Here is a 23,994-nt window from a genome sequence, read left to right as displayed (position 1 = left end):
ATTCCTTCAGATTCCCAGGATTCCAGAAACGTTAAGATCACCTGAAATCTCTTTCAAACATGAAAAGATATAAACTACCTACATCCACGTGTTATCACTCAGGAAATTAACTCTGATCTCAAACCACAGAGAGCTTAAATGATTGTTCGGAGCAGCTGATTTGGGAACTAAAAAAGAGCACAAACCCACAATAAAAAGGCACGGTGCTGATCATCAAAGCCACTCCCCACCAGGGAGAACCTCAGAGCCCTCAGTCAAGTCCACCCTGTCGGTGCAGAGAAGGACAAACTTCAGAGCCGAGCCTCGCTGGCCAGGGCGGGGCCCAGCCTCCGTCCCCTCCCACCAGCAAAGGGAACACAGGCCTTGGAAGCCCAGGCCACGTGCGTGCGAACAGGTGACAGGACGCTCACCAGGTACCAAGTTTTCTAACTTTTCATGTCAGGTATTAATTTTATAGTAAGAAAAAGACCAGTTGGAACTAAATGGAGATGCCTTTCTAACGGAAAATAGAATTTTTGTTGAATGTTTTGTTTTTACATTCTGTCACAAGGCATAAAACTGATTTAACCGCACTCTTCAGGAAGGCAGGCAGATACACTGCAAGAGATTTCACTTCATTCTGCATTTAAATAACTTCAGAGTTGGCAATCAAGTCTGCAGAAATTCTAAGACAAACAGCAAAAGTTATTTTTAGCATTTGGTTTATTTAAACTCTGCAGACTGGCCGCACCTCACTTGCCCCTCTAAGCTGCCAGCGTCCTTCTCTCTTCCTTTCCTTCTTTCATTCACTCACTCACCAGACACTTACTCAGCAGCGGCTTGGTGCATGCTTGGCACTGGGAATGCAGGCTAGGCTGCAGCCCATCCTCCCCCGAAGAGACCCAGCAGAGCAGGGGTCAGTTTTTAAGAGTAGTGGTGACTCCACAGAAAGGGACAGAGCTCTGAGGCGGGGCTTCTGGGCAGGACACCACTCCCATTAACCTGCGCTGCAGGGTCTTCTGCAAAGCAAGGATGGACTGTGGGGATCCACGTACTGACTACGGAGGCGACTTGGGTGAGTCACCGACCTTCCTCCCCCAGCACAGGAACGGCACCTTTCCTAAGCTGACCAGTGCAGGATACCTCACAAACGGGACTTTTCAATCACTGTAATTTCCGTATGTTCATCCCCATGGCTTTCACATAACCTCTTCTCAGATGACATATTTTAAGAAGAGTCCACGTGAGAAAGGCACAGAAAGGCACTCGCAGCTATGATCACTCTGGCTGTCCCTGAGTTCAGGGGTGACAACCAGGCCAGAGGACAGACAATCTGCAAGAGTCATCGTGATGGGCTGGAGTCCAGTCAGAGGAGAGAAGTGCTGGAAAAGAAAAACACAACCTGTGTTCCCACAGCATAGAAGTCTACGTATGAGAGAACACCTGCACGCGCAGCAGGCAGCCCCCAGAAGATTCTGTACCCTGACCCCCGGCACCTGCGGCCGTGATGAAATTGTCACTGCTCCTGTGATTATGCTGTATGACTACGTGCCCTAAACACAGACAGTCACTTGGGTGGACCTGACCCAACTCCATGAGTCCTTAATGCAGAAGGCTTCCTTCAGCTGGCAGCGCCATCTAGAGATTCAAAGCCCTGTGGTGGGTTTGAAGATGGAAGGGCCTCGAGCCAAAGGATGCAGGTGGCTTAAAGGAGCTGAGAGAGGCCCCAGCGGGCATCCAGCAAGAAATCAGGGGCCTCAGTCCTGTAACTGCAAGGAATGGAATCATGCCAATGACAGGAGTGAGCTCACAGGAGGACCCTGAGCCCCGGCAGAGAACACAGTGGGCAGCCCCGAGACTTCAGCCAGCGGGGTGCCTGCGCAGAGAACCCAGCCCCCAGCGCCAGCCTCTGACCCACAGAACCTGTGAGACATCAATGAGTGCTGCTGTAAAGCCACTGAGCCTGTGGACATTTGTTACACAGCAGCAGCAAACCAGTGCAGCGTGGAAATCCTAGCATAAGATATTTCCTTTTTAGTGCAAATCCCAAGTCACTGGGGAGAGGCACCTGTGAGCACCTCACTGGGAGGCTCGTTCATACTGGGGGCAGATGTCTGGGGCACCTGTCTCGACTACGGAGACCACCCACCTGCCCTTCCTCGGGTGCCACACCCACTCAGCACCCTTCTGAGAGGAGAAATCCCTGACAAGCTGACCAGAGTCTTCTAGGCAGGCCTCTGCACAGCTGTGCTGGCCAGTGGCAATTTCCAGGTGACGCCGTGGCTTATGACAACCTCCTATGACTCCAGTGAGAGATTCAGTCACCCCTCCCCGGTGACCCTGCCTTCTGGCTGTACCATCAAAATCAAGTTTCTAAATCTGAACATCACAGGTTTTTGTTTGTTTACTACAACCCTCTTCTACTTCACAACCCAAAACCCAAATCTTAAACCATAATGACCTAACCGTGGCGCACAAATCCTTATTTTCCAAGGATGACTGTTATCTCTCCTTCTATTTACATGAATCCATTTAAAATGGGGGCCAAAATTTCATATTAAACAGCAACCAAAAGAAGGTCTGAGACTTTACTTTGAAAAACAGATCTTAAATTCTGAAAAACTTGTTTACTTTAAAACACTTAAAAATACGTTTAGGAGCAATCAAGTCACAACCACGTGTCACATCTAAGAGGCCACAATGGCACTGCCTTGGCACTGCTTTTCCAACCAGAGCTCACAGCAGCAGGACGTCCGCTTTATCCCACCCTGACCTCCACAGCAGGAGCAGTCGGGAGGCCATTCTTCACAAGATCATTCGAGAGTCCACTTTTCAGAGGACTCCTCATATCCTGACCCTCCACTTCCAGAGCTCCGTCCCGCCCCTCCCCCTCCCCCTCCTGGGCAGCCCCGTCTCAGAGCGTCAGCTGTGCTAGCTTTGCCCATCCTCCTTTACCAGCACCCAGGCATCACTTTCCCCGACTGTCACAGCCACCATCTTGTGCTAGATTTTCAATTTCACTTTGCAGAGAGACTGGTCATGGCGCGAGGGGCAGGGACAAGGATGCAACTTTCACACAGGGAGGAGTGTCCGAGCAGGAGCTAATTTCATGAACGGTCAGTGCAGCAGCAAACTCGTGCCCAGCGCGTCACCCTCGGGCCCTCCAAGGATTAAACACTCAGAAAACAAGGCCCACGTGTGCCACCATCTCACAATAACCATTCCTGTGCATCCCCGGATGTCTGCAGGAAGACATGAGAATGAGACAAAGGCAACAAGAGTGGTGACAGCCATGGTCCATGGCGGGTCCTGCTGGCCCTTCACCTGTGCCCTCCCACTGGTCCCCTAAGGACGAGCCGTGGGAGACCATTCGTTGGACTGTAGGTAGTGCCACGTCAGGCTGGAGGCACAGAGGGAGAGAGGAGGGATCCTGAATCTTCTCCAGGCACTGACTCGGGAGAAAGAGGAAAAGAGAACATGTGTGGAGTTAGAAAGAACCCAGGCCGGGGCCCAGCAGGGCACGCTGGCCTCTCCCCAAAACAACATCTGTCGGCTTCTCACAAACTTCAGGCTAAGTGAATTTTCTCTGAAGGAACAGAAGATGTTAAAAAAATGAAATACTGTCAAGGGACCTGCAGGGAGGGTGCTGCGTGTGACTCTGCACACTGCAGGCAGGCCTCAGAGGACAAACGCTGAACCTAAGCCAGGGCAGGGCCCGGACTGCAGGCATCCGCCAGGGCGCTGGGTTCTCTCCCATTCCAGGATCTCCTTCCTGGGGGTCTGCAGGCACCAGGAAGGATGCGGCAGAGTACCTGAGGTCCACGCTCCCACTCTCACTTATGCAGGACTTCTCTTTACCTTTGATCTGGGAAGGTTTCTGAAGCTGTTGAGACTGACCCAGGCAAAGTCACAAAGTACTGCTGGGTCAGGAGACAAGGGCCAGAGAGAGTGGCGGCAGCCAGAGGCCGGGACACATGCTCAGGGTCAGTCTCAAGACTGAGAGCTCAACCAAAGAAACTGACTAAGAACTAGAACCAGCGGCAGCTCCAAAACAAGAATTTGACCTTCTCCACTCTGAAGGTTCTCGCACTAATTCCTGTGCACTTTCACCTGCTTTTTCTTCGTCTTAGGATGCAAACAGGTTGGCCACCTTACAAGGCGGCTGCCAGGCAAAGTTCCCAAGGGCAGAAACCCCCCCAAGAAAGAAGGGATGGTGCCAGCTGCTACATGGGCTACCAGGCAAAGGCCCAGTGGGGTTCAGCTGACGCTACTCACACCCCCCCACCACCAGCAACTGCTTACCCTTTCTTGAGGACTGCAGACACTGTCTTTCCAGAAATGCTGTCCTGAGACTAGATGGGCTGAGCAACATCTCATCAACAAGATTTTTTCCTGCTGGCTGGCCTAGGCGATCTCTTATCCTCAGTTCTTTCCCTGTCTAAGCCACAAGTGAGGGACCTTCTGGTGGCCTTCCTCATCACTCTGGGTAGGCTGGAAGCCTAAAGAAAGTTCCAGACACAGCTATCTCTTGATACCAAAAAGTCAGTTGGAGAAGCCCAGCAGGCCCGTGGCAATGTCTTTTCACGAAGGACGACGCCTCCCTCCGGGGCACTCTTCCTCCGCTCCGCCCTTCTAGATGGGCAGTCCGCTAGGATTCAGAGCAGCGAACCAAGCGTAGGGTATTCACCCTTCCAGGCAAGTGACAGGCAATCCTAGCAGACTCCTCCTCTAGGCAGGGATGGTAGAGAGTGGACAGGCCCAGGGCCACCCATAGAGGCGGGCAAGAAGGGCGGCCAACACAGCCCGCCTATTTAGGTGGGCCGAAACACAGAACTCCTGGCCGCTTCGGAGCCCACTCTTCAGCCCTACACGACTTGGAGCCGACTTCTAACAGGCTGATGGGGGTGGAGGCGGGGGACCCTGACAGAGAGGGAGTGGAGACCCCAGGCAGGGCCCAGAGAGGCAGCACCCGGGAAGCAGGCCGGGTATCAGGCTTTGCCTCTAACCTAAGGGGGGCGAGGGAGGTGCCCGGGGGTGGGACCTGACCCAAGCTGCTGCCAGAGGAGAAAAGCCCACTGGCCGTGCCGGGAACAGTCCAAGGGGGGCAAGAAGGCGTGATGACCACCTCGGGGTTCATGAGCAACCTCACTAGAGACGACGACAGGCCACGTGACAGTGAGGAGGACAGGCAGAGAGAGACTTGACAGGCAGGGCTCATGGGCCCTAGGTGCGGGCAACCCGGACTCAGGTTTCCAAGTCAGGGTCCTGAGGCTGTGTCTCCCATGCCGACCCCATCCCCAGATCCCAGGGCAGCACCTGGCAGGTAGTAGGCTCATTTATTAAGGAAAGCGACAGCAACCTATGTACTGAGGCATACTAGAAACTATGGGTGAGGAAACAGCTTCCAGAGCCTGAGGAGTTTGCACAGGGGTATCACACTGGCACTGCTGGCAGCTCATGAGAGGAAGAAGCGGGACTCCAGACGGTCTGGGCCCAAAAATGCTCTACGAGCAAAGACCACGCGCCTTCTGTTTTCCAAGTGCTAAGACACAGAGTCAATTCCAGTTACAAGACAGGCTGGAAACCTACAGGTCCCCCAAAGAACTCTTACGTTTAACGCCATACATCAAGAAACTGTGTCCGGGACTTCCCTGGTGGCACAGTGGTTAAGAATCCGCCTGCCAATGCAGGGGACGTGGGTTCGAGCCCTGGTCGGGGAAGCTCCCACATGCCGCGGAGCAACTAAGCCCGTGTGCCACCAACTACTGAGCCTGCGCTCTAGAGCCCGCGAGCCACAACTACTGAGCCAGAGTGCTGCAACTACTGAAGCCCACGTGCCTAGAGCCCGTGCTCCACAACAAGAGGAGCCACTGCAATGAGAAGCCCGCGCACCACAACGAAGAGTAGCCCCCGCTCGCCACAACTAGAGAAAGCCCACGTGTAGCAATGAAGACCCAATGCAGCCCAAAAAATAAATAAATGAAAGAAAGAAAAGAAGAAAGGAAGAAACTGTGTCCCCACCACCTCTTCTTAGAAAGTTCTACAAGTAAGAACTGTAGAAAGAGAGGGAAGAGGAGTCTGGGCTCCTCCCTGGGGCTGAGTGCATGCTCAATGCTTCAAGGAATTTAAGAAAGTAATGCTTCCAACCCACACCAGGTGAAACGAGTTGCAGAACGCAGCTATTACTGTGTATCATACACTCTCTAAAGTAGTATCAACTTAAGTGTTTTACAACACACTTCAAAGCAGAATAAACACAACTATGAAAAGAAGAAGTTACTTGAAGAGATAATTTTAATACCAAGCAATTGAGGAATTTCTAAGCCTCTAATGTTTTCCAACCCTAACACCCAGGAAAATCATTAGATGCCCTTTAAGTCAGCATGAGATTGTACAAGGAGAGTTTATGATTTAAGTCCTGAAATACCAACATAAAACCTACATACAGATATCTTGTTTCCAGTGCTCAGTAAAGCACAGGAAGGTAAGAGGGCTGGGTAAGTAGCACTCACACCTGAGCAGCGTCACCTGGGACTGCACGCACGCGGACACACACACACACACACACACACACACACACCTCTTTTTCACCAGTCCTTGCGTCTGTAATTGCACTAACACACACACACACACACACACACACCCTCTTTTTCACCAGTCCTTGCGTCTGTAATTGCAGAACTTCTAATCCCCTTTAGGCTGATGTGGAAATACGTAAAGCAGAAGTGACGCTTTCCAGAGAATAAGTATTTGCTACAAACGTTTTTTTACTTTCTTTGAATGATACTAACTTGTTTAAAAAAAATGCAGATGATGCTATTTGTCACTTTCGGCACAAAATTAAACTGTAACATTGAAACCCCCTCCCGAAAATGTAATTTTTAAATTCGCTGTTGGTTAAATTGTATCGTTACAAAAAACCTAATCCTCTTTCAAATGTATTTCCGCGGAGAAACAAAGTTAACATTTAACCAATGTTTACCTTCCACTTAATTCAAATTCCTGGCAATACTATAATTCTCTGCAAGGTAACAAACTCCACACCTATCTGCACCCCACTTTGACAAAAGGTCCCTAACCTGTCGGGGTGGGGTGGGAGGAGATGGAGAGAAAGTTAGGCGACCTCCTTTCCAGTTTCGCCAGGGAGAAAAGGAAAACATCTGCACAAATCGGACTCAACGGTCCCTCTCCTACACTGTTAGTGCAAGAATCCGGACATTTCACTCGTTTGTTAAGAGGAGTTTAAAATGGAAATAACAACCTCCCAGGGAGTCGGACGTTGGCCTCCAACATCCACCCTCGGGAGCCCGGATGGGGACCTCCGAGCTCCCGCGGTGCTGCCCGGGGAGCCGCGCGGCAGGGTGGCGCGCCCGGCCGGGCCGGGATCCCCACGGGCGGGCGCCGCCCCCCCCCCCCCCCGCGCCGCGCCGCGCGCACTCACCCCTGGATACCCGGGCTGTACGCGCGGCTCTTCCACGGCGTGCCGGGCCGCGGCGCCTGGGGCCCGGGGCCGCCTCCTCCGCTCAGCGCGGCCGCGCGGCTGCCGGACAGCAGGTAGTTGAGGCCGTACGTGCTGGCCTTGTTCTCGCGTTTCCGGCGGCCCGGGTGGAACTGGTGCTGCGGCGGGGAGCCGGCGGGCGCGGGGCCGCGCGGGCCGGGGTGCCCGTTGGCCGCGCCGGGGCCGGTCGAAGGACCGTCGGCGAAGTGGAAGAAGGCGCCGCCGCGGCCTCCTCCCGCCCGGCCGAGCGAGGCGCTGCTGGAGGACGACGAGGAGCAGCCGGGGCTCTCCGTGCCCGACTCGGCGTTGGACGAGGACGACGACGACGACGACAGAGACGGCGACTTGTGCAGGCGCCGGGCGCCCTCAGCCGCGGGCCCGAGCGCCGTCAGCAGTGCGGGGGGCAGCGCGGCGGGGCCAGGCGCGGGCGGCGGGGGCGACGCGGCGGGCAGCGCGGGCCCCGCCAGGCCGCCGCCGCCCAGCCCGGCCGTCCCCGCCGCGGCTGCCGTGTCCAGTGCCGGCGAGTTGAGGCAGAAGTAGGACGCGAAGCCCGAGCCGCCGCGGCCCACGCCCTGCGAGGTCTCCCAGATCTGCATCCACAGGGCATTGGCTGGCCCCTTCTGCTCGGGCTGGATCCAGGCCACGCGCGGATCCATCCACGCGCCGCCCCGCGGGCCCGCGCGCCCGTCCGCCCCGGCCCCGCCCCCGCCGCGCCCCGAGCCCCGGCCGCGCCGCGCACGGACGGACGGACGGGCCGCGCGCGGCCGGGCGGACGGACGGGCGGGCGGGCCTGCGCCGCGGCTCAGGCCGGCTCGCGGGCGGCGGCTCCCGTCGGGGTCCCGGCTCGCGGCGACCTGGAGGGGCCCGGGCAGGCCGCGGCGGGCTGCTCAGGCCTGTCGGGCTCCCTTCACGCGGCGCGGGGCGGGCGCGGGGGCCGCGGCGGCGGCGTTCCACTCGGGCCGGCGGGAGAGGCCATCGGAGGGGGCGGGCGGCAGGGCCGAGGGGGCGGGCCCAGGCGCCGCGCAGCCCGGGACCCGCGGGAGGGCCGCCGCCGTGCGCCCGGCCCTCGGTCACGCTTGCGCCGCTTGCTCCGCGTTCCTGCAGCGGCGGCGGCGGCGGCGAAAAGACACTCTCAGCGGCGACAGGGCGCGGGGGAAGGAGGGGGCGCCGCCGCCTCCGCTCCAATGAGGGGCGGGGAGGGAGCGGGGCGGGGGCTGGCGGGGAGGAAGTGCGGCCGCCCTTGCCGGGACCGGAACGCCAGTGCGCACGCGCTGCCGATTTCAAATCCTCACTAGACACCGCCGCCTTGGTTACCGCGCCTGCGTACTGGGGTTCTCCTCGGCGAGGGCCGGGGGGGAGCGGGGGGGCGCGGGGGGCACCGCGACGGAAGGATACGCGACAGGGAGGGGCTGGAGTGGGGCGGCGACGGCGGCGGTTTCGTGGGCCTTTCTAGACCAAACTGGGCTGCGGTGGGGCACGGAGAAGCCGCGAGGCGGCGCGCAGTCCTCGGCCTGGCAGCGGCCGACAGCCCCACCTCCCTCCGCCGCGCAAGGCTGAGGCGTGGAGACATGCGCGCTGGCCTTGGGGTACCGGCAGCCGCCTAGCCGCGCCGCGCGTGCGCAGGGACGGGAGGCCGGCGCTGCCGGTGGACGTTCTGCACCCCCGTGCGGGGTCCTCGCCCTCCGCTGGCCGACCTTCCAGACCTGCGTAGGGAACTGACAGCCCCCACTGCGGTCCCGTCGCTGCTCCAGGGAAAGGACAGAGATGCGCGAAGCCCCCTCCCGTCCATCAGGGTCCTGCGTGCCGCCGGTCACGCTGCGGTCCCTCGTGTCGGCGCCCTCACAAGTGCTCGCCGGCGTCCTCCCGGAGGAGCAGGTCTTACACCCTGCGCCCGGCCGGCACTGGCCCCTGAGCGGCTGCCAGGAGCGGGGCCCAGGGGTGCCCTGGCAGAGCCCTAATCTGCCTGTTTCCTCACAGGCTTTTTTAGTTTCATTTAAAAATGACTTTCTATGCAGAAACGGGTGTTAAAACTTTCAGTTTAGCTCACTGGAGCGATTTCCCGAGGCAAGCTTGGCAGTGCTGCCCATCAGAGAAACAGCCCGTGTACGTGGGTGTCGGACGCGTGGCCTTGGCTGTTCGAGCTGGCACGGGTTCGCAGGATGCATTGGAGAATTGCCCAGCTGTCTGCTCTTTGAGTTCCCCATGTCCAGAGGATGCTCTGAGCCGGGTCTGACAATAGTATTGTTTGGAATACAAAGCTAACCACGCAGTCTGTGAGATCCAAAGCAAGCCTGCCTTTGCCATGGCAGCCCAGACTGCCTGCCGGACCCCGCGGACCGCGGCCCCCCCGCCCCCGCGCGTCCTGGTCTGAGTCCGGGGAATGCGTTCCCGGGCCAGGCGACTTCACGGCACCGAGCCAGGGACCTGAGGCTGTGTGCCTCACTCCCACAGCGCCTGGGCGCCATTCCTGTTAAATATGTGGGAATGAGGCGAATTTCAAATGGTCTGTTCCTCGTCTGTGTCAGAGGTGAGTCGACGTTACCAAGTGCTTGACGCCTCAAACCTTGTACCGACATGAAAAGTCCGTGTGTTGCATACTAAGGTTTTTTGCCAGATGATAAAAGTGGCTCTTTGAGTTCAGACGTTTTTCAGTACCTGTATATTGTACATGTGGAAATTATGATCAAGTATTAGAACATGTCCAGTTAAATAAACTACAGAAAATCGCACACAAGCAAGTTAGGCGCCATTCTGGAACTCCTTGCTTCCAGTGCCTCAGGCCAAAACCCCTGGAGTCATCCCAGCCTCCTCTGTCTCCATAACCAATACGCCCTCTTGGCTTCACCTTCGGAAACAGCCAAAGCCCTACAGCTACCCTCAGTCCACCCTACCCCCTACCTACACCCCCCTTCAAGCCACCAATATTTTTAGCCTATTTTAAACAGTGCCTTCTAGCTGGTTTCCCCTATTCCATTCTTAGCCCTTTGGCATTGTCTCCCTACAGCCACTTGAGTGGTCCTTTAAAAAACGAATGTGGACTTAAAAAATAATAATAATAAGATCATGCCACTTTTCTGCTCAAAACCCTCTGGTGGCTTTCTTTCTCACTCAACCTTACTGTGATCTACAAGTCCCTGAATTGTCTGGTGCCCTATCCTAGCCTGATCAAGTCACAAGCCAGTGGGCACACTCCTACCTCAGGGCCTTTGCACTTGCTGTTACATCTGCCTGGGATGCTCTTCCCCGAGATGTCCCTCCCCACTCTCAGGTCTTAGTGAGGACTTCCAAGTGGCTCTGTTTAAACTACAAAGCTAGCCTTCAACACTCCCTGCTACCCTACCCTGCATTATTTTTCTTAGCATTTATCTCCGTTAGTTTCCTAGGGCCACATAACAAAATACCACAAACCAGATGGCTTAAAACAACAGAAATTTATTCCCTCACAATCCTGGAGGCTGAAAGTCTGAAATCAAGGTGTTGCCAGGGCCGTGCTTTCTCTGAGGGCTCTGTGGGAGAACCTTACTCTTAACTTCTGGTGTTGCCAGCAATTCTTGGTGTTCCTCGGCTGGTAGGTACATCACTCCAATCTCTGCCTCCATCGGTGCATGGAGTTTTCCCCGTGTGTGTGTCTCTTCTCTTCCTATAAAGATACCATTTACATTGGGTTGGGACTCACGCTGTTGACTTCATCTTAACTTGACTACATCTGCAAAGACCCTATTTCCAAATACAGTTACATTCTACTGGTACCCAGGGTTAGAGCTTGAACGTATCTCTTTTTTTTTTTGGTGGGGGGGGCGGACACAATTCAACCCGCTATACCATCTAATCTAAATTTTGTTTACCGTGTTTGTCGTCTGTGTCCCCTCACCCCATTGGAATATAAGCTCCACAAGGAGAAGAAGTTTTATCTGTCCTTTTCCCTGCTGGGTGCCAACTCAAGGACGGTGTCTGGCACATTACAGGTCCTCAATGAACGCTGGTGGGGTGACCAATGTTCACCTAACCGACCCAATGGGAATGAAAGCAGGAAGTTGCCTTGCCGAGCTTCCAGGAACTAGTACACGGGTTGTCGTTGTTTACTTGTTTTCAACATTTCAACCTCCCCCCCATGACCTCCCACTCTGTCTTTGCCTCTAGCTAATCCCCCTTAGTTTGATTCATCAGCCACCAGTCAACTTCTTGTAATTATATCCAGATTTTGATATTTATGCATTTGATCAGAAATCTTTTATGTAAATTAGAAGCAGTATATTACTTTATGTAAATCAAGAAACAACACTGAGGGCAAAATGCAGTCTCTGAGACTCTGGGCAGGGGAGGTCTTTCTCTTTGCTTATCAATTTTCACAGTAAGCCCAACATTTACCCTTTTTGGCCAAAACCCACTCTTCTCTCGCTCTCCTGATATTAAAGGAGAGGTGATATTTGAGATTACATTATGGTTTTAGTGTTCTCACGAACAAATGGTTTCCAAAGTGTGTTTCATGGGCTTTCTGTACCAGAATCAGACATGCTGGTTAAAATGCAGGGATCTGGGGCTCATCCAATCTACTGAAACTTTCTAGAAGTGAAACCCAGGAATCAGTATTTTAAGTAAATTCCCTGAACAATTCTTAAGCACGGTAAAGCTTGAAAACCTCTGCCTAATCCAAGATTTCCAAACTCAATTGCTCACAGGAACTGACTAGGTAATATAAGTAACTGACAAAAAAATCAGTGTGTGTGTGTGTGTGTGTGTGTGTGTGTGTGTGTTAGCTACTGCTGAGTAACAAACCACCCCCAAACTCAGTAGCTTAAAATAAGTGTTTGGTATAGCTCACAAGTCTGTGGACCAGCTGAGTGGTTCTGCTGATCTGGGTCAGACACAGCTGAAATTGGCTTAAGGTGACTTAGGTGCTTCAGTCAGCTAAAGGATACCCCAAAGCCTGGCTGACCTAGAGGGGCCACACGCACAGGGCTGGCAGTTGGCTGGGTAGCAGTTGGCACACCAGGGTTGACTGGCCCATGTGTCTCTCATTACCTCTCAGGCTGGCCCCAGCTCATTCTCAGGGTGGCTGAATAGGATTTCAAGAAAACAAACGGGCATGCACGAGGCCAGACTGGCATGCCTTCACTTCCTCCCAATTCTGTGAGCCCAAGCAGGTGACAAGGCCTTGGCAAGATTTAAGGGGTGGAAGAGTAGCCTTCACCCCTTGATAGAAGAGCTGAAGTCACATTTCAAGGGTCATGGGATGCTATGAAGGGAATAATTAGGGCCCCAGAGTGACATGAATGAGGAATGGTGGGAACGAGGGGCCCTGGAGAGCACCTGCCTGCCGTAAAGAACCACAGATGCTGCTCTCCAGCTGGCAGGAATACAGGACTCACCCAAGGTACCAGAGATGGCCTTTCTCACAGGAAACTGGAAATGCAGACGTGAGCCTGAAATGTCCTGTTTTGAAATGTCAACCTGTAGGCGAGTGCTGCTGGTTGCCCATTCAAGTCCTTTGGCCCTGCTGCCCCCCCTCTGTTGTAGCAGGCAGAGCCCCCTTTCTGCCCAGGTGTCAGAATGGCCAGGTAAACAGGAAGGGCCCACCTTCCTTGGATCAGAGGCTGAATCATGCCGCGTCTACGTCACTCCTGGGGGTCTCATTCTTCCTGCCAGCACCAATATAAGCATGACACATGACTCTGTCCTAGAGGACAGGACCTGTGGGAAAGGCTGCTGGACACTCCTGGGAAAGTCTTCAAGGTGAACATAAAAGAGACATCCAAGAGGAAACTCCCCTCTTCACCGCTGGACACAGTTATATAGGATGCCTGGCACTGCTGCAGCCACGCTGAGGCCAGTAAAGAGAGGGGACCAACGCTCTGGGGGCCGAGCAGAATGATGGAAAGAAGATGCCCTTGGTTGCCTCACTGAGCAACAGAATGAGCCACAGCACAGCCTCCCTCTGCAGACCCCTTGGCGTCCGAGGTGATGACCACCCTCACTAGTTGAGGCATTTTCTGGACGGGTCACACTTTGCTGCAGAAATCACCTTGATACAGCAATTTAATTCAGAAAATGCCACCATACAGTGAGAGCCAGACTCGAATAGTCAGTGGGTTACATGTAGCTTATGGGTAATCTCTGGTCCCTGGGAGGCAAATAATATGATGGAGAAAAAAGAGGTGAGAGAAAGCGAGAGAGCGATCCACCTGTGCTGTGCCCTAGTGATTCTGTGTTCGTGAGCAGAGGTTTCCTTCAAAGAGCTATATTCCTGCAAAGGTGAGTGCTGGACTTTTTGAAAGTTGCAAGCACTGGGGCCACTCATTAAAGGAAATCTAGAATATATATATATATATATATATATATTCTATATATATATAGATAGATATAATGGAATATATATATATATATATATAATGGAATCACTTTGCTGTACAGCAGAAACTAACACAACATTGGAAGTCAACTATACTTCAATGTTTTTTTAAAAAAAGGAAATCTTGGAAGTGAGCATTTTGGTATAATAAATGACCTTCTTCTTATCATTAATTATGGAAATTTTCAGATTTATACAACAGTAGAGAGAATCTATATAATGAGCCCCTGTATACCCATTACCCAGATCCAGTAATTATCAACTTGTGGTCAACTGTGTTCACTCATATCCTCACGCACTTTCTTCCCTTCCAAATACGTTGAAGCAAATCCCAGCTAATATATCATTTCATCCATAATATTTCAGTAGGTATTTCTAAGTTATAAGCACACTTGCTTTAGAACAAAACTATGATATTGTCCCATCAAGGTAGTAATAATAATGTCTTGATATCATCAAACGTCTGATCCATAATATAATGAATATCTTTGATTATCTTACAAAAATTTTAATAGGTTGTTTTTTCCCCAAAGTTCTGTATATTGCAATGGTTGATTTGTGTCTTCCCAGGTTTTTAATCTATGATTTCTCCCTCATCTTTTTCTCTTTTCTCCTGCAAGGGTTGAGGGGGTTACCATCTGTTGTTGAAGAATTTGGTTCCTTTGTCCCATGGTCTGGATCTTGCAGTTATATCTCCCTGTGGTAACATCTAACGTGTTCCCTGTCATCTCTCTTTTCTGTAAATTGGTCTGTTGGATCTAGAATCTTGATCACATTCGGCTTTGGTCTTTTTTGGCAAGTGTGACAACGGCGGAGGTGGATCTGTGTCCCTCAAGTGCCTTTGATGAGCATCACCTAAGACCCTCCGTCCATTATTCCACCAGGGCGGGGTCACCACAGTTCAACAGCACAGCCGTCCCAAGATGCCCCTTCCCACCTGAGACGCAGAAGGTGCCTTGCAGATCGTCTGGTCTAACTCCTCACAACCCCGGATGAGGACTCTGAGGCTTTCCTGAAACCCAAACTTCTAATCTTCTGGCCCAATCGGGTCGACTGGAGTGGGGGGCTCAGCAGAGCAAGTCCTGGCAGTTAGACCCCATAAGAATTAACTTCAGTATGTCACGCAAATATGACATAACGGAATACGGAAGTATTCCTGTGGAAGGCATATGTAACAGAATTTGGGAAATGGTCTGTAGGGAATCTATAAACAGGGAGCCCCATAATCATGCTGTGACTCTCTCTTGTCCCAGGATGGACACCCTGACCCTGGTGGACACACATGGTCCTTCACCATGAGATTTGAGGGGGGCAGGGAGATTTTCAAAAGGCTACACCTAAAAAACCTAAGGTAAGATGAATATGTCAGCTTGGCTGTAGCAATTATTTTACTATGTACAGGTGTATCCAATCACCATGCTGTACACCTTAATATGCACAATTTTTCCTTAAAAGTAAAATAAAGAAAGAAATGAGGTTGAATTTTTAAAACTTTATACGTAAGTTCAAGCATATTGAAAAAAATTTGGTTTTGAGAAAACAGAAAATATACGTTTCAGAATGCTTCAAAATTAACACTAAATAAATGTATAATTGACAATATTAGAAGTGTGTGAGCATAAAAAGTGGTAAGCCTCAGTTTTCTGCAAAATCATTTTATGTGGAAAATCTAACTTCCTCACAATGTAAGATAAATGAAGTGTATTCCATGAATGTTGTTCTCCACCATTTTAATGTCTCTATGATAAATAATAAAAAATAGATCAGTGGTAAATATTTGGAGCCAATTTTTTTTAAAGGCTCCACCTAGACATGAAAGAAACCAGCTTCATTTTCCCTAGAACAACAGCTGACCTGCTCCTCTCCTTCCCTTGTCTTCAAACAAGCACCCTGGAAATTAAATCTCCCAGTGTGGTTTTTAAGTTGGTTTTTCCATCCATGTCTTAGTGTATTCATTGAGAATAGTTTCATCTAAATGGATAAAGACGATGTGGTACATATAGACAATGGAATACTACTCAGCCATAAAAAAGAACGAAATAATGTCATTTGCCAACAACACGGATGGACCTAGAGATTATCATACTAAGTGAAATAAGTCAGACAAAGAAAGACAAATATCATGTGATATCACTTTTATGTGGAACCTAAAATATGACGCAAGTGAACTTATCTGTGAAACAGAAACAAACTCACAGGCATAGAGAGCAGACTTGTGGTTGCCAATGGGCGGGGAGGGATGGATTGGGAGTTTGGGGTTAACAGCTGCAAACTATTACATATAGAATGGATGGACAACAAGGTCTTACTGTCTAGCACAGGGAACTATATTCAATATCCTGTGATAAACCATAATGGAAAAAAATATGAAAAAGAATGTGTGTGTATGTATATATAAATAAAACTGAGTCACTTTGCTGTACAGCAGAAATTAACACAACATTGTATATCAACTATACTTCAATAAAAAAAAATTTTTTTAATTTTTTAAAGAATAGTTTCATTTAAAGCAGCAGAAAATTTCACTAACAGTGGCTGTATTTGTTTCCTGGGTCTGCCTGTAACAAATCACCACAAACATGGAGGTTTAAAACAAGTGTAATCCACTCCCTAATAGTTGAGGAGGCCAGAAGCCCAAAATCAAGGTGTCGGCAGGGCCGCGCTCCCTGCTTCCTCTAGTTCCTGTGGCTCCTGGTGTCCCGTGGCTTGTGGCTGCATTGTTTCCTTCTCTGCCTCTGTCTTTCCACGCAGCCCTCTTCCTGTGAGTCGCCCCGTGCTCTCTCCTCTTCTTATAAGGACACCAGTCACTGGATTCAGGGCCCACCCTAAATTCAGTATCATTTCATCTCAAGATCCTTAACTAATTACAACTGCAAAGACCCTATTTCCAAATGAGGTCATATTCTGAGAATCTAGGTGGACATTAATTTGGGGGTCAGGGGAAAGATACTATTCAACCCACTGCAGGGTCTTACATGAAAACAAAGAGTTCTTTTTCTCCCATAACTAAGAGTCAGAAGAAAAAGCACCCCTGGCAGGGTGGTTCAGTGTCCGAGGATGTCCGAGCTGACCCACCCGTGGCTCCGCTGGCCTTTGCTCCAGGGCTGCCCCAGGCCCACTTTTCATGTTCACAGTCAAGGATGGAGGGAGGTGAAGCAGGGAGGTGTCTCCTGCTTGTGGCCCTTTTTATCAGAAAAGCAGACATTTCTAAAAAGAAACTAGATTTTGCCTTATATCTCGTTGACTAGAACCAGTTATAAGGCCACCCCTAACTGCAAGAAAAGCTGGGAAATTATATTGAGACACAGAATGATCAAGAAAGGCCTAGACTAATCGTGAGACATTGCTTGTGCTGGGCGTATGGCCGTGTTGACAAAGACCGGGGTCTGTTAGCTCAGAAGAAGCAGGCAGTGGGTACTGTGTAAGCCCAGTGTCTGCCACCCCAGGCTCTTCTGAATTTGGTCCCTTGAGAGCTTGTTTTGATAAAATCCAGGTTCAGGTCAACATTGACCAGGGTGAGCCCACCGAGATAACGTGCCCTCTGATTTCTTGTCAGGATCAGCAGATGGTCCCTTCTCCCACCTGACTCAAAGGCAGGGCTTCTCAAGTGGGGTGGATTTTGCCTCCCAGGAGACATCTGGCAACGTCTGCAGACACTTGTGATTGTCAGGTCTCAGGGGTAGCTGCTGAGCCTCTGCTGTGTGTCAGGCACAAAGATGACCAGCACAGTCTCTGAACCACATGCTCTGGGTGGAGAAAACACAGTGATATGCGTGGCGTGCAGGTTGTTGAGAGGGATACAGAAAAAGGGAGCCTGGAGCAGGTGTTGCCAGTGGATCCTGCGGGATGCAGAGAAGTAAGCCAGCAGAGGGAGGTAGAGGCAGGCAGACGAAGGATGTTCCAGGCCTGGGGAGAGAAACAGCCCTGAGGACAGACACGTCTGCCGTCCCTGCATCCGGGCCCAGGGGATGGCCACAGAAATCTCACACGAGGCTGGCGCTGTAGACCAAGGCCAGGCCTGGGAAGACCGTATTCCACGCTGCAGCACTTTGGAGGCTATCGGAGTCCCCATGAAAAGATTTGCACTGAGGAGTGACAGGGTCTGAGCTGTGTTTTAAGAGGCTCACTCTGCCTTAGGAGATGGAATTGTGATGCACGAGGGACAGAGGTGAGGAGAACGTGGCCTGGGGAGAGAACTAGAAAGTCAGTAATGGGCACAGTATTAGGTTTGCACAGGAATATTTAGGAGAAGATAAACTAGTTCGGGTCAGTAGCTGTAGATGGTGTAAGAAACACCCTCAGATCGCAGTGGCAGGACGTAGTGAGTTTCTCTCTCATTCACATCCCCATCCAGCTGGGCCTGATGGGGCCTGGGTGTCGGGAGGGGAGGGACTTCACGGGGTCCCTCAAGGATGCAGGCTGCCTAATTCAGGAGTGCAGCGGTTCCCTGGCTCCTGGCAGGCTCCGCTGGTTCTCGGCAGCGGGCTGGCAGGAGAGGGAAGGAGCAGGATGGCGGGTCCTGCAGGAGGTTTGGGGCCAGGCCTGGGGTGGCCGGCGCATCTTCGGCCCACATCCCAGTGGCCAGAACTCAGGCTCACGGACCCACCTAATCGGAGGGAGTCTAGAAAGTGTAGTCGAGCCGAGAGCCCCAAACCGAAAGGAAACGGGTCTGGTAAACACACAGCACTGACTCTGCCGTAGAATACTTTTCAGAGGTAAAACCCTCGGCCCTGTAATTGATTCCACCTGGAGGAAGGGACGAGGGAAGAGCCGGAGAGCTTCCAGGTTTCCAGCGAGGAGCCTGAGGACAGACCCGCTGACGGAGCCCGGCCCTAACGACGAGTCTGACCAGGGCTATCCTAAAAGCACCGCAGAACACTTAACAGGCACCACCTGTTTTGCTGTGTGCCCTGCATCCCATTGGAGGAGAAATATGGACATAAACGCATGTAAGTCTACGATATAAAAGACACCCTGCATGTGAAACCGGAAAACTCTCGTTTTTCAGGATCTCATTCTGAGCTAGAAGAGGCCCCTTGGCTTCGTTGTTTCTCCCACTCCCTGGAGAAGCCTTTACAACCAGAAGCACCTACTGAGTGTTTATTTTACACACCAGAGTCTCAGACACTTCCCGCAGCTGAAGTCGCCAGGGGCTCTGTCCCCGCCCCTGACAGAGGTCACTGGCAGCCAGGTCCACACGTTACTGCCACAGCCCCTGGCGTTCGTAAGCTACGGCTCCATACAGGGAGGCAGTCGTAGGCAAGTAAACCCAGACGCTCTGTCTCACAGAGTCTGCTGAAACTTCCCTGTGCTTTAGGACTGTAATGGGGCATACAGCCCATTCTTAAACCCAGATCTGTTTCTCTGGTTAAGAACAGGGGCTGTGGAGCCAGCTCACTTTGCAAACACTCTGCCATTTCCTGACGGCTAGGCCTTGGGCAAGCTGATTAACCTTGGTGGCCCTGATTTGCTCATCTGCAGAATGGGGACAATAGTTGTAACCTATGCGTAGGATTGTGTGCAGATTAAAAGAGTCATACATGTGAAGTGCTTACCGGAGTGACTGGCACAGAGCACAGGTGCTACATGTGTGTTCGCAATGTTATTTCACGGAGATTCTTAAAGAAGCTAGAATTTTCCTGGCATCCTTAGTTTCCTAGTTATCTCCTCCTCTAACTGAGGGGAAGATGCAGTCAAAGGCCATGCTCTCTGCTTTCGGCTCTTGGTCAGGATCCAACATCCCTGGTGATGGAAGAGAAGAGTTTATTGCTCTGCAGGTCTGAAGAACTCATTCATTTTTCTATTTCTCTTCAGTCCCAGACAAACCCTCTGGCTGTCTGTTTTGTTCTATTGTGCAAACCAGGACTTGGACGGGTGGAATGGAAGCATCCCTATTTCCAGTCATTGCTAAACCATCGCTTGAGTCAAGATCTCCTGTATATGACATTTAATAGCTAGAGACGAGAGGGGCCTCAGGACCCACAGACACGTGTCCTTCCTCACAGGCCAGGGCGACAGGATTCTGGGCCCAGCAATGGAGACGGCGCCTACACCCCCAGCAGGTCGCCCCGCATGCTCTGTGACGGGCAACCGGGCAGAGGGAGGAATCCAGGCAGGGAACCAGTCTGGCGCCACGGCAGCTCCACGGAAGAGATACGGGCGCTGGTCCCAGGATGTTGGGGGCTGACGGGGACCAGTGGGCAGATCCAGCATGGAGTTTGAAGGTAGAATTATTAGGATTGACTGAGGAGTGAGGCAGAGGGAAGAGTAAAGGGTCCACCCGGGTTGGTGGCCTGAGCAGTTGACAGCCTTCCTTTCCCAGATGGAGACACAGGGAAAGCAAGAAGCATCCCTTTTGGAAACGTTAGGTTTGAGATGTCCCTGCCTGACATCCTGGGGAGATACCCAGGAGGCGGTTGGCCACATAAGTGCTGTGTTTGGAAGAGAAGCTGGGCTGAAGAGGCGTGTCTGGGAGGGAACTTCACTGCTGGCCTGTAGTGCCGATGGGTGAGCTCAGCCCCGTGGGTGTGGTTGGCAGGGCAGCCAAGGGGGGATGGGACCAGCCTGATGGCACAGGGCGAGGCAGCTCGTGTCACTGTGCGAATTCGCTGCATGGCGTTTTAAACCTGTTCAAATTTCTGAGTAGATTTAAGATGTGTGTTGTCACTTTTCAAGGCCGTATTCAATAAAATATTTCAGCAATTACTACATACCCTCGGGTAACTGGCTTAGGTCCACCGAGGCCTAAAAATAGAAAGTTACAGACCTGCGGGTTCTCTTCTCCTGACTGTGAGGCCTCGCAGGCCCAGCCAAGCAGTGCTGGAGGTGAAGGCACAGCTGGGCCCGGAGACTTGTCGGCAGAGGCGTTTCTGGTGAATTCCATGCTGCCAGGAGGGCAGATGCAGGCGGTGCTGGGGATCTCCTCGTCCAGCAACCCGCTACTTGTTGAGAAAAACATTCTCATCCTAACGTCGCCTTCCTTCTGAACTTGAGCCATGACAGGATCATGGCTGGAGTCCCCCATCACGAAGGGCCACAGCCCTTCATGAAAGAAAATGGGAGGTGGACGGTCACAGGACACAGGACGGTCACCTTCCCTAAAGCACAGGGCACCCTCCTGCCCGAAAATGAGGGAGCAATCAAATGAATCCGTTTCTGAAGTTTCAAACCAGTACACGATGCCGCAGTGCTTCCTTAACAGACCACAAGTTGTGAAAAAGGCATGGGTTTCACCCCCAGCAAAGAAACGATGACAAGTACCGTGGTTTAAAAAATGTATTGGGCTTCCCTGGTGGCGCAGTGGTTGAGAGTCCACCTGCCGATGCAGGGGACACGGGTTCGTGCCCTGGTCCGGGAGGATCCCACATGCCGCGGAGCGGCTGGGCCCGTGAGCCATGGCCGCTGAGCCTGCGCGTCCGGAGCCTGTGCTCCGCAACGGGAGAGGCCACAACAGTGAGAGGCCCACATACTGGAAAAAAAAAAAAAAATGTATAGGACAGGATGCTAATCATTGTCGTTTTCCGTTTATTAATTCTCTTGAATTGGAGGAGTGTTTAATTTTAGCCATGAGGTGCCTTAGTGCAGCTCAGAGAGAACATGGTCATTCTATGGGAAGTATTTTTGGGCCGGACTCCTGCTCTGGACTTACAGTTGCATTTCAAGAGTTTGGGATTTGAAGGGAGTGGGCAGGGTTATCAAATACCCCTACACAAGGGGGCTGGAAGGAGGGTGCTCCAGCCTGGGGGGCTCTGCATGATGCATTTGCCTGTCCTGGCACAGACGCTTTGAAGGAGGACCGTGCCCTAAGGTAGAGATGGGCCAGCGTCACCGGAAGTCACTTTAGCCTTCCTGGAGGGGAGGGTGTGGGCACTGAGCTGCAAAGAACACGCTGGCCTGATACACGCTTCCTTTGGCCTACACTATGTTGTTCAACGTTTTAAAATATAAATCGCTGGAATTCCCTGTCCTTCCAGTGGTCAGGACTCAGCGCTCTCACTGCCGGATCCCTGGTCAGGGAACCAAGATCCCGCAAGCTGAGCAGCGTGGCCATAAAATACCATAAAATGAATAAAATAAAATAAAATTCACTTGATTAGTCAGCTTTGCTCGTTTATGCTGCAGTAACAACCCCCAGCCCCCGTCTCAGTGGCTTCTAGGAATAACACGGCACACTTCGGCAGCACCTCCCAGCACTGTTCCACATCATACTTTCTTCATTCAGGGACCCTGGCCGGAGGATCAGTCCCCAACTCAGGCACACGGCGAGGGAAAAGGAAGACATAGCCAAGCCGCACCTTGGCTCTCGGGATTCTGCTGGGATGTGGCGGTGCCGCATCAAGTCACACCCCACTGGCTGAAGCCACGCCCAAGGGAGAGGATGGGATGCGTGATCCTCTGACAGAGGACGGAGAACAATCAGGGATAATGGAGATCCAATACCACCTCCGGACAAAGGATGTCACCTTGCACGCTCCACATCTCACCAGTGGTCCACCCCACTCATAGACAATGCTTCTGTGTTCCAAGGTGGCGCTGGAATTTGCAGACTCTGGGCTAATAAATGCAGGGCTGTTCATTGCCTCAGTCTGGCTAAGTTTAAAAACAGCCATTAACAAGTCCATTTCTTTTTATCTTAAAAATATTTAAGACTAGTGGATGTTCTGACCTCAAGATGTTTGGAAACAAGAACGAAACCATTTCAACTGTCAAAGTTTTGCTTTGTCTTTGTGGCCGTGTCTTTCTCGGTTCTTCTGTAGATAAATTCGTCCCCTTGTGCATTCATTATGCAATGACTGAACAGACCTATGTGGAGTCCTTTTGCCCCCATGGGATGGGTACAGGATGGACAGCAGGGAATACCGCAGGGATCATCCTCCCATCAGAAAGTCAGAATGAGGACTCGAGGTCAAACACCTTCCTCAGTCCCGGGGAAGGTCCCACCCCCCGTGAGCAAAAGGCAAATGCCTGGGAAAAGGAGGTCAAAGTTCTGGGTAGAAAGTTTCAGTGTGACCGACTCTGTGCACAGGAGATGGGCCATGAGCCATGTCAGAGTGACGTGACCTTGGTGACGTCCCCTTCTGCTACCCCGGCTGGGGACAGGGACAGTGCCAACCTGCGCACCCTTTGGCACAGCTCAGCGGGGTGTCCCATACACAGTTGTCAACTGAATAAAGCAACCGACATTCAAGATCCTCCCAACCGGACCTCAACCTCCAGACCAGCTTCCCTCCAGGCACTCTGCCACTTGCTGGTGCCCAGGGTCTCAGAGTTCTTTGCTCACAGCCCCTGAGCTTAGCGAGCCGCAGTCTTTCTTGTCTCTGACCTGCGTTCAAGGTGCACCAATTTTCTGGAAGTTTCTCTCAACCTCATCTTTCCCTCTCCCAGTACAACTCAAACCTCCCAGACCCAGGTCCAGCCAAAACCTTTGCAAGGCTTTCCTGGCCACATTAACTCAAAGTGATGGAATCAGGAAGTGGAGATTTACAGTCATTCTGAACGTTACTGTAGTGATTTTGAAAAGGAGTGATGGGCTTCTCCCACTGCCTGGAATCTGGCAACTGTGGGATCCCTTGATTTTTCACCCTTTTACTCGGTGTCCCAGGTGGACCATAGGCTTCATCACAGCAGGAGTCTTACCTCCTGAGCATCTGAGCCCTGCACTGGCCCCAGCCCCTCAGCTGGCCGGCAGGAGGCGCTCAATCCACGCAGGTGTGACGTGTTTCCAGCTGCTTCTCTGCTCCTTTGTAACTCACGGGACAGGCACAGGTCCTTCTGACACTGCCTGGGATAACCCAGTATCACAGGGGAGGAAATGTCCTTAACCGCAATTGGGTACAGATCTTTTAAAAGAACTACAAAAGTTTCAAATTAACAGAAGACAGACACCATTCATCTCCAAGTGCTCCAGGCAGCAAAAGGGGGAATCTGTAAGTATTTAAGGAGTAATCACCGCACATCAGGGTGCCAGGCTCTGAGCTGCCCACTATCCGGAAGACCTCAACTTAGTGGACAAGAGAGAAGTTTTTCCACACTGGTTTGAAAACATAAGCTCTTATTAAGCAAAAATCAAAAGATTGAAACGGGTCGCTTGTAGGATTCAGTGAACTCAGCACAATTGCTGACATGGATTATCTGGGTGCTAAAATTCCAAAAAATTGTCCCAGAGTAG

General features: G+C 52.0%; 1 protein-coding gene and 1 long non-coding RNA gene across 3 annotated transcripts in view; one reads left to right on the top strand and one right to left on the bottom strand.

Annotated features, from left to right (window-relative positions):
• Positions 1-8,175, bottom strand: part of TENT4A (terminal nucleotidyltransferase 4A) — a 44,740-nt gene extending 36,565 nt beyond the window's left edge. For both annotated transcript variants that reach the window (XM_067730353.1, XM_067730354.1), the window contains exon 1: positions 7,421-8,175. In XM_067730353.1, coding sequence (XP_067586454.1) covers positions 7,421-8,133 — 713 coding nt within the window. In that variant the 5' untranslated portion in view covers positions 8,134-8,175. The remainder of the gene's footprint in view (positions 1-7,420) is intronic.
• Positions 8,176-8,910: 735 nt separating this feature from the next.
• On the top strand, positions 8,911-16,307 carry LOC137221119 (uncharacterized). Its single transcript, XR_010941873.1, has 2 exons — positions 8,911-10,004; positions 14,589-16,307. It is a non-coding gene; the product is annotated as an uncharacterized lncRNA (long non-coding RNA).
• Positions 16,308-23,994: the final 7,687 nt, after the last annotated feature.

This window comes from Pseudorca crassidens, chromosome 3 (genome assembly GCF_039906515.1).
Source record: "Pseudorca crassidens isolate mPseCra1 chromosome 3, mPseCra1.hap1, whole genome shotgun sequence".
In the NCBI taxonomy this organism is placed as follows: domain Eukaryota; kingdom Metazoa; phylum Chordata; class Mammalia; order Artiodactyla; family Delphinidae; genus Pseudorca; species Pseudorca crassidens.
Note: the sequence above shows the minus strand (reverse complement) of the source record. Positions and strands in the feature narration are given on the sequence as shown.